At 29.3% G+C, this 9,930-nt stretch overlaps 2 protein-coding genes across 5 annotated transcripts; one reads left to right on the forward strand and one right to left on the reverse strand.

Moving 5' to 3' along the window:
• Nucleotides 1-2,382: 2,382 nt before the first annotated feature.
• LOC141453250 (uncharacterized) lies at nt 2,383-6,217 on the reverse strand. 3 transcript variants are annotated; one of them, XR_012457869.1, is made up of 6 exons: nt 5,960-6,212; nt 5,775-5,882; nt 4,833-5,069; nt 4,548-4,703; nt 3,648-3,777; nt 2,386-3,029 (listed from the first exon to the last, which is right to left on the reverse strand). XR_012457869.1 is itself a non-coding variant. In XM_074126231.1 (5 exons), the coding sequence occupies exons 1-5, from the start codon at nt 6,002-6,004 to the stop codon at nt 3,024-3,026; spliced, it is 552 nt and encodes a 183-aa protein (XP_073982332.1). In that variant the 5' UTR covers nt 6,005-6,209; the 3' UTR covers nt 2,393-3,023. The 3 variants fall into 3 exon arrangements, 1 of the variants encoding a protein (XP_073982332.1); XR_012457870.1 differs by lacking the exon at nt 5,775-5,882 and having other exon boundaries at nt 2,383-3,029; nt 5,960-6,217; XM_074126231.1 differs by lacking the exon at nt 3,648-3,777 and having other exon boundaries at nt 2,393-3,029; nt 5,960-6,209.
• Grx5 (Glutaredoxin 5) lies at nt 6,189-9,427 on the forward strand. Of its 2 annotated transcripts, none has more exons than XM_074126234.1 (2): nt 6,189-6,308; nt 6,785-7,706. In XM_074126234.1, exons 1-2 carry the CDS (start codon nt 6,275-6,277, stop codon nt 6,970-6,972), a joined length of 222 nt encoding a protein of 73 aa, XP_073982335.1. In that variant the 5' UTR covers nt 6,189-6,274; the 3' UTR covers nt 6,973-7,706. The 2 variants fall into 2 exon arrangements, with proteins under 2 accessions (XP_073982335.1, XP_073982334.1); XM_074126233.1 differs by having other exon boundaries at nt 6,275-6,612; nt 6,785-9,427.
• Nucleotides 9,428-9,930: the final 503 nt, after the last annotated feature.

The raw sequence follows: 9,930 nt of genomic DNA on the forward strand, positions 1-9,930 counted from the left end.
TAATACACAGAGGCAGAAATCACAATCTTTGCTGTAAAACTAAAAGACAATTCCTTATTTTTCCATTAATATTGCAATCGAAACTTCAAATTAGGACAACCCTGTATGTACATTCCACGTCTGGCTTATTTATTAATACACAGAGGCAGAAATCACAATCTTTGCTGTAAAACTAAAAGACAATTCCTTATTTTTCCATCAATTTTTGCAATCGTAACTTCAAATAAGGACAACCCTGTGTGTACAATCCAAGTCTGGCTTATTTATTAATACACAGAGGCAGAAATCACAATCTTTGCTGTAAAACTAAAAGACAATTCCTTTTTTTTCCATTAATTTTGCAATCGTAACTTCAAACTAGGACAACCCTGTGTGTACAATCCAAGTCTGGCTTATTTATTAATACACAGAGGCAGAAATCACAATCTTTGGAGTGAAACTAGAAGAGAATTCCTTATTTTTCCATTCATTTTGCGCAGGTAACTTCAAAGTAGGACAACCCTGTGTGTACAATCCACGTCTGGCTTATTTATTAACACACAGAGGCAGAAATCACAATCTTTGCTGTAAAACTAAAAGACAATTCCTTATTTTTCCATTAATTTTGCAATCGTAACTTCAAATTAGGACAACCCTGTGTGTGCAATCCATGCCTGGCTTATTTATTAATACACAGAGGCAGAAATCACAATCTTTGCTGTAAAACTAGAAGACAATTCCCTATTTGTCCATTAATTTTGCAATCGTATAATCTAATTGTCTGTCGCCACAAGATTTCTTCCACTAAGGGCCTGTTTAGCCTCTATCGCCCATGAGCCCACAAAAACCTGGAGCCGGCCCTGCTCAGTGCACTGAAGAAGGTACATTCACGATGAAAACTCGAGATCCCGAATTCGTCGTGATCAGTTTCTCTTACTGAGGAAAAAGCAAGTATTTAATATTGAATTTAACTTGAACTAGACTATAATTTTCTATTCCATAAATATACAGATTAGTGTAAATATGTAATACAATTTCTTTAGTTTTATTGTAAAGTTTGCCGACAGCATTCTAAAAATTGGGTTTTGGCCCGTATCAGGGAATTCAGACTGGGTATTGTTAACAATTGGACTATAACACTGCGCATTCTTTGTTTTGACCTTCTAAGCTTTTGTTTGACCATTTTAAAACGCTTTGCCGCTACCGCCTAAACCACAATAGACCTAATTTTCCTTTTAAGTTTAGTATAGTTACCGACTACTTTTCTAAAATTCAATTTAAGTTATTATATTTTCTTGAAAATTAGATATGTACTCCAGAAATATAATTGACTTATATTTACGGGGAAGAATGATTATTGCCAATTTCTGTAAAACTTTTCCGACCAGGACTAGGTCATCTTCGGAGCTTGCAATTATAATTGGTTTAACATTAACATTAAAGGTTGATATACTTGATTAAAGGTTGATATCTAAACAGGACAGAAGGTACACTAACCTTTAACTTAACAATATAAAGCAAACATAAATGTTAATAAGTATAACCAATGAAGTTGACCTAGTCGAAAAAATAAAACATTTTTCAATATTCACTATAATAGTTCCTTGCTAAAACTTTCGAGTTAAATTTACTAACTACAAGGTCTGTCCTTAGAACTTGAACTTGAAGAATCTGAAGCCTGCCACTCTAAAAGTACTGTAGAAACCTGAAGGAATTCGCTCCATGGAAGCGCAAAGCTCTTTCGGAGAGAGCTGTTGTAAGGCATTGAAGTATGGTTTTCTTAGATACTTAAAAGTCATCTAAAAAGCTTGTTAATTTGTTTGGTAATTTCATCTTTTATAGAGAAAGTGGAAAAAATTGTCAAACTTGGGTTTTTTCAACATTACGTTTTTTTTTTTCCAATTTATTGACAATCTCAACGATCCAAATTCTCAAGGGAGCACTTAAGCAAATTCAAATTCTTCTCTCTAATGAAGAGAACGTGTCTTTAGAAAAAAAAAAATGCAAATTCGATTATTCAAAGTACGTATTTCAAAAAATATGTATGCCTTGGGCCAAAGTTCAAAGTACTTTGTTTCCAAAATAAACTCAAATTCTTTTGAACGGAATTGTGATAATATTTTTTTTACAACATTTGGGATGTATAGCCAAAGAAAAGGTGTCTCAAGTAATTTGATGTGTTGCAACAATGTTTTCCAGATTAAGGATCGCGTCCCCTTTGGAGTTGCACAGTAATAATTAGGGGGATCGTACTACTAATACATATATAAAATGAGAACTACTAATATAAACAAAAAGGTGTTAAAATAGAATGAAACACAGTGTATAGATATTGGCTTCTTTGTGACTGGTCAAATCTGGGATTTAAGTTTATATTAAATTATTTCTACTAAATTGCTAAATTTTTATTTAAACCTTTCTTCTACATAACTTATAACATAATTAACTTTATATATAAATATACATATAAGTATATACATTTTATTAGATTAATATATGCAATGAAAAACAAAATCCTTTTAATATATTTAAGTAATTTTTCATTAAATTTGGATTTTACTATTGCTCAACAATATTATTTATATTTACTAAATAAGAATAAGAATTCTACGTTAAAGTAAGCGTTTCTAAGTTAAACTTACAACGTAATCATGTCTTTCAGCAAGATTTACGTACAATAAAAGTAGCCTTAAATGAAAAAGTTGATTAAAAAAAAACAGTTTTGTTTCTTGGCGTTCACAACCTGAAATATTCCATTTTTATTTTTAAGAAAGCTTTCGCAAAGAGAATAAGAATCTAAATTTTTTATAAAGTCTGAATATAAATTTTAATTTTTATTAATCAAAACAGGTACTTATTAATTATATCATGTTATTCAATAAATTAATTCTCAAAATTCACTCTCCCATTTTCAGTTATATTTATTATATTGTAAATTTATTCTTCTTCTGCTGAGGGCCGAGAGTGTGCTGTGCGACTAAAAGATGTAACCGATGAAAATCAAATTTTCTTTTAGGATGAGACCATTCAACGGGATAGTTAATTTAACCCTGCAAAGCAAACCAAATATTCTTTGTATCAATAAGATTAAAAAGTTGGCCACTTTTAAATGGATAAAATTCTGGACAAATTTATTTTATGTCAATAAAATTGATAAAGTCTTTTGAATGACGCCTCGTTTGAGGCGGCTTCATGACGTAGAAGGCTAAGGAAGTTTAAGGAATAAGACTGAGAAGTTGCGCTCTAAGGCTGTCGCTCGGGAAGAATGAAGAATGCTGTAAGAGGAGATCCAGGTTCATTCAGGATTGTAGCGCCCCAGATAGAGAAAGAGAAGTTGAGAGAAACTAATCTGGAATTTCATGTGCAGGTGAGATTGTCTACTTTCTTCCATAATAACTTACTTCACTATAAAAACTGACAAACGGTATTAAAAAGTTGAAGTATGTTTCTATTTCATCTTCGTTTAAAATTAACTTAAAATTCAATGTCCATTCTCTATTATTCTTAAGTCTGTAGCCGTCAATAAGTTTGGGTCGCCGGCGCTATTTGAAGATAACCAGACATTTAAAATATGTGTTATTGCGTAAGGAATGAACCGGTTAAGTTATACTTTAGGTATCTATGAAAACTGGCGAAGAGCTAAAACTTCTTAAACAAAATGTACATACTGCATGTCTTTTGACATTATGATGCTCACAATAGTTTAAGAATTCAAGAATCCAATGCATATTAAGCAAGAAGGAAGAATAATAAATAGCAGTCTGAGACGTTCACTACGAAATTTCAGAAATGTACCACCTGAAAAAAGGTTTAATTATGAAAAAACTGGGTTGATCTGTAAACAAATACCAAAAAGAATTTTCACGACAAAAAAGAGAAGTACAGGCAACGGTAAAAATCATAAAGCTAGAATAATAATTTGTGCTGTTAAACTCAAATTGAAACTAAGTTTGTCCTACATCTCCAAAGAACCAAACATGTTCATGAAAGAGAATGTTTGCAAGACCTCAAGCTTAGTGTTTCTAGAAAAACAGGTAACACATTAAATAATTAAATAACTTGGCAGAGGGCAGTAACTTGCTAGTTTTCTACTTTTAAATAAAAAAAAAACCTACTCATAATAAAACATTTACACCAATATGGTAAGAACAGCAAAAACGGAGCATTCTCATCCAGTTCTGGATTCTTAAATAAAATAAATAAACGAAAATTGTTTAGTTTAATCGAAAAACAACATATTCAACACATAGTGGACAAAAATATGCTGCTAAAGTAAAAAATATTTGACATACATAGCAAGATTATTTACAGAAATATGAATATTCATTTCATGTCTTTGCATTATGAACAAGTGTGTTGTCTTTATAAAGCTTTGGAAGAATAGTTCCAAATTTTAAACGCTACGAAATGAATTACTTCTTTGAAAAAAAAGATGATAAAAGTTGCAGCGGTATGTCTTGTATTTATGAAGAATACGCTTCTTGCCTTTGACTTTTCTCTTTGTGTTATATCATAGATTTTAATATGTATTGTAGTTTACTTGACTATTAATAAAAGTTAATTATTACCTCAACAGTATCATTCCACTCAAAACAACTATTATCTAGTATAACAGATGATGTCTCTAAATGACTGCCACCAACAGAAAATGATTCTTTGTTTTTTTCTGTAGGTTCACTGTTTTGACTGCGCACAACTTCATCCGGTTGTGTTTCGATTTTATCCTAAGTGATGAAATTATTTAAATTACAACAAATAACTTTTTAGTTAATATATATATTTTTAAAGAGCAAACAAAACAAAAAAATTAAATTAATATAGCAGTTTCATATAAAAATGTTCATAGAAATTACTAAGCAATTTTCAGGGTTGTTGTCTAGTTTATAAAAACTAAAGAAATTATCTTGTTGATGGAACAAAGTCTCATAATTTGCGCAGTTATCATTTCCAATATTTCTTTCTGAAGTAATACTGCCTTTGTTAACATCCATCAGTTCTTTGCTATTTTGTGAAACAGTCGGAAATGAAGTTTTAGTTAAAGATAACAATTTTTCTTTCACAGCTTCCTGACAGTCAACAGTGTTGTTTACCTAAACAATATTCAAATTGCTAATAAAATAAAATCGAAAACCGTGTAGAACAAATGTATATGACTTGACTAAAACCTCTTTTTCCCAAAAAAGGCATTTTTTTTTTTAAATCAAATAATTAGTACAAAATAGTATGGATACACAACGACACGTAAGAGGGAAGAAAAACACCGACCTGGTGAACACCGTCTGTCATTGGTTGATGGATTTTTAAATTTATTTAATAAATAACTTGGATGGAATTATACAAGCATGCATTCCTTTAATGTTACTCCTTATTAAGAAATGTAAATTAATTTAGCAATCGTTTCTTACGAAAAATCTCAAACTATCTGGGAATAACGTAATCACGGTTTATCCGTGAGTAGTTCAGTGCGCATATAATTACCCGAGGATAAATCACGGTTAGTGTCGATAGGACGACTTATAACAGAAAGAGGATATTTCTTTAGGAACTCACACATCTATGAGATTTTGCCGTGCTTACTCCATATTTGAAATCCACTCTTCATGAACCCCATACTTGGTGCATTTTAAGGGCTTCAAAGAGATATGGGAAGTGAGAGAACAATGTAAGACGGGACATATCTTTAAAACAAATGAAATGAGTAGTAATGAACGGCAAGAAATTGTGTTCCCTGACAATAAATCTATACAACTGAATTCACTACAATTACTTTTTTTAAATTAATATTAAAATATTACCTCCAATAAATCAAAACACTTCTGTCGAAATTCGTGATCCAAACTATACCGAATAGTGTTTCCAATCGCTGCTGAAATTACTGAAACTAATTTTTCTTGTTTTTGCCCCTTAAAGAAATATTAAGTTCTAAAATTAATCTTGGGAAAAAGAATTTTTAAGCACAAGTTTGAAATGCATATGGTACCTTCTGACTTCTTCCTTTCTTTTGAATCTTTAATTTACTATCCATAGTACCCTAAGTTTTAAAAATTTAGTTCTGGCTTATTAAGATTTTATATCAAATTATAAAAAGTGCGAAATCGTAATCGAAGATCTTATATCCCAGGTTGATATTTATATTAATTTTAGTAAACAGAAATATTGTAATAAGGCCTCAATCACTAAAATGCTGCATTGGCATTTTTGCATCACCACTTTAAGTTGTGTGATAACGTCTTAACGTGGTAGGTAGTAGGTACTACATACTACATAGATACTATAGATAGCATTGAGAAAGCGTATGGCGGGTCAAGGTGGAGGTTTTATTTACGCAGGTTAAAATTAATATCCATTTAGAATTCTAGTTCTTTTTTTTTTACAAAAAAATGTTCTTCACCAAAATAACTGCTTTATCAAATATGTCATTTCAAATGATTAGATACTGTTCTAATGCAACTAGTAAATTAGCTAAACCAGATATCAATAAATTAGTAAAAAAAAGTAAAGTTGTTGTATTTATGAAGGGTGTACCAGATGAACCGAGATGTGGTTTTAGTAACGCAGTTGTTCAAATTTTAAAGATGCACGGAGTTAAATATGATGCTTATAATGTGCTAGAGAATGATAACTTGAGAAATGGTACTTTATTATATTTTTATTTCTTATTGAATTCCATGAAACAGAACTTTCAAATTTTTTTTTTAGTTTTCTATAAATTAATTGCTATACTAACACTAAAAGTTAATTGTAACATATTAGTCTTCAACTAGGGGCTCAAGTTCATTTACTGACTTCTTACTATTTTTTCCAGACATTAAAGAATATTCAAATTGGCCGACCATACCTCAGGTCTTCATAAATGGAGAATTTGTTGGTGGTTGTGATATTCTACTACAAATGCATAGAAATGGTGATCTAATTGAAGAACTTAAAAAGGTTGGAATAATATCTGAGATCTTGAAGACAGAACAAGCTAAAGATAAGTCATCTGAGAAGTAGTCATGAATTTTAGGTTGTCCTGATTTTGTTATAGTAATTTATAGTTTTTCTAAAAGATGATTGTACATAGTTAACATAATAAAGGTTCACGCTGTAGTTTTTCCGTTCCAGTTAGAATTGTTTGATCTTTTATTTCGTTTAATAGTAAAATTTATCTTTGTTTTGTAATTTATTTGTATGGGTTTATCTTCTAATCCAGTTTCCTTAGCCAACAATTTATATTAAAGAGCGAACATAAATCAGTTATAACTTCATGTCTGACTTGTGGTTAAAATTATTTTTCGTGTAAGAACAAAGAATTTCTTTTAAAGGAAATTATGACTCTTTCGGAAAGATCATTAATGGAAGGATTTAATGGCTTGATAATTGTGTAGTGATCAAAAAACCCTATCAGTTTAATCAAATCTTTTTACCAGAAAAAGTTATTTTTTGGTGCATTTGGCTTCTCTTTCTGGTACAAACCATTTTGATCTAAGTTGAATTTTGAATTGATTGTTCTAAGGGAATTAAATGACAGAAAATGCTGAAATTCTAGAGTGAGAATTCTGAAGTTCTATCATTTGTATTTGTATTTAGAACCATAAATAAGAATTGCCTGGATGTGTGGGAATATTTCAAACCAAGTTGGTCATCTTTTTCTCGCTATTATCTGAATAATATTATTGTTGTATATACATTTTAATACAATTATAGTGTATACATTCACATATATATATATTCAATTTTAAGACGTTTATTGTGTAACCTCATTGAACATTTCTCGTTTCTCCCTTATACTTTATTTTACACGTTGATAAGAAAAATGTAAAGCTTATATCCTGACTTCATTCAGGCGTAAGATTTAGAATTCTATTGGCCTTTCTCCTAACTTCCATTTTTATCGTATTTTTACGTGACTACGATGGTACAAGTTGTGTTTGTTGTCTACCATCTCCTGCAGTATTTTGAAAAGTTCATTTTCTTTATTTTTTGTTTCAGACTTCTTTTCTCGCTAGCTTTCTCTGAAAATCCATTCAGAGATGAGAAACATATTTTTTAAAACCATATTCAATTTGCAAGACATGATATTAATTTTTTTTTTGTCACAGTGTATTTTGCTCTTTCATAAAATATAGGTTTCCATTTAACTAGTTTTCTCAAGTTAATATTATTCTCACTTCGTTTGATGCAAATTCTATTTATTCGTTGCCTAAATTATAATAAAGAAAATGATTCAGCAATTGTATATAAATTTTTCAGAATTATTGAAATAAAAGCATTCTGCCTCATTTAGGCTAAATTAAGTTCAACATGTGGAAACTGCACAATTAAAGCTTTCTGTTGATTCACTAATTAAATTATTATTTCTTTCTTTTTTTCTCTAACTCACAATATGAAAGAATGATGTTCACGTGATGAAGCTGAGGACATTTTACCCTTGTAGCATGATCATTCTTGTTTCCAATTTTCAATCCTCTACTTTCAACAGTTTAAATATTATTATTTTACAAATTTGTGAAGAGAAATTTTATTTTTTATTTAGATTGTCGCTTCTCACATTTGTCTATTCTGGCTAATAAGTCGAATTTCTCTTTACATTCCTGATGTACTGATTCTTGAAGATGGATCAAAGGCCGAAACATGTTCGAATGAAGGCAAACGAGAACAGGTTTTTTTAAAAAATAAGGTTTATGAAATATTTTTTCTGAAGTGAAATTTCTCCTTCACTGATTCATTTAAAATTTTTATTTATACATTTTATTTCACTTCTTTCTTTTAATTATTTTTTTGCCCACTCAGAAAACATAAATTTTCGAAAGTGTGGTTTCACTGGATGAAGATAGTGGCAAGTATGTGGAAATCACATCAAATATATTGTAAGGTTAAAATTTATATTCTGCTTGTATAATATGCTAAAATGGATCCATCAAATTTCTTGTACAGTTATGTGCTCTGAATATCATTTTCTTTGATCCCCAACATTTTAAAAAATTAGAAATTCAGAACTGTTACAATTGAGCCTTTATTCAGGTATTTAGAATTGTTTTACCTTAAACAAACAACAAATTATGTTTCTTTGACGTGTCATCTTACTGATTTCCAAGATATAACCATCCCTTTTGTAATATTAGTGAGAATTTGATGAGGAAACAGAGTTAAAAGAAAGTCAATTGATCCAAAAATTATTTTCACGAAAATTGATTTCAAGGATGGTTTTGAGGGCATCATCTTTCTCTAAAAATCCTTCTATTAAAGTTAAAGCAACTATCATTTGAAAAACTTAAAAACTATAAGAAAAAGTCATGTGAGAGTTTGTTCCATCAAATATAAAAGAAAACTTGGGAAGATAAAAATTAATTAGGAGATTTTAGGTATATAAATTTTTATTTACAGTATATATATATATATAATTTTTAGAATGTGACAACTTTGTAACAATTTTTTTATTTTTTCCATTATACATATTTATATATAATTTTAATTTGTTTTTCCTCAATTACTAAACAAAAAGAAAAAAACCCTTCACTAACCAATCTTTTAATACAAAACATAAAAAGAAAGTTAAAAAGGTAATAGATATATTTTGTAATTTATAATTAATACTTTTTAAAAATAAAAGCAATAACTAATTATAACGAAAATAATGGAGAATAAGTTATGATAAATTACAATAAATTTTTGTAAGCAAAACTATAATAAAAGAGAACTCTTTTTTTTAAAGATAGGTGAAATACATACTTTTAAAAACTAACTTTGGTAAAAAAAAAAAATAATAAAATAAAGGAAAAAAAAAAGATCTAGTACATTATTTTTATTTTACTGGTTGACTATTTATAAAAAGAAATAAATAAATTAAATTCAAGCAAAAATAAAAAAAAAAGTTTCCTTACAAAATTTACAAAAATAATTGGGGTTGGCGAGATAAAAGCACTTAAAATTACGGAAGTAATAAAAAAATTTAATAATAAACACATTCAC

The sequence above is a fragment of the Rhodnius prolixus genome, unplaced genomic scaffold (assembly GCF_049639745.1).
Source record: "Rhodnius prolixus isolate KJV_2025 unplaced genomic scaffold, Rpr scaffold_3, whole genome shotgun sequence".
NCBI lineage: Eukaryota > Metazoa > Arthropoda > Insecta > Hemiptera > Reduviidae > Rhodnius > Rhodnius prolixus.

Coding starts and splice junctions, on each gene's coding strand:
- LOC141453250 (XM_074126231.1), bottom strand. CDS start 6,004: ATGGATAGTAAATTAAAGATTCAAAAGAAAGGAAGAAGTCAGAAG. Junction 5,070..5,774: donor AGTGTTTTGATTTATTGGAG/GTAATATTTTAA, acceptor AATATTGTTTAG/GTAAACAACACTGTTGACTG. Junction 4,704..4,832: donor ACAACCCTGAAAATTGCTTA/GTAATTTCTATG, acceptor TTCATCACTTAG/GATAAAATCGAAACACAACC.
- Grx5 (XM_074126233.1), top strand. CDS start 6,360: ATGTTCTTCACCAAAATAACTGCTTTATCAAATATGTCATTTCAAATG. Junction 6,613..6,784: donor GAATGATAACTTGAGAAATG/GTACTTTATTAT, acceptor TATTTTTTCCAG/ACATTAAAGAATATTCAAAT.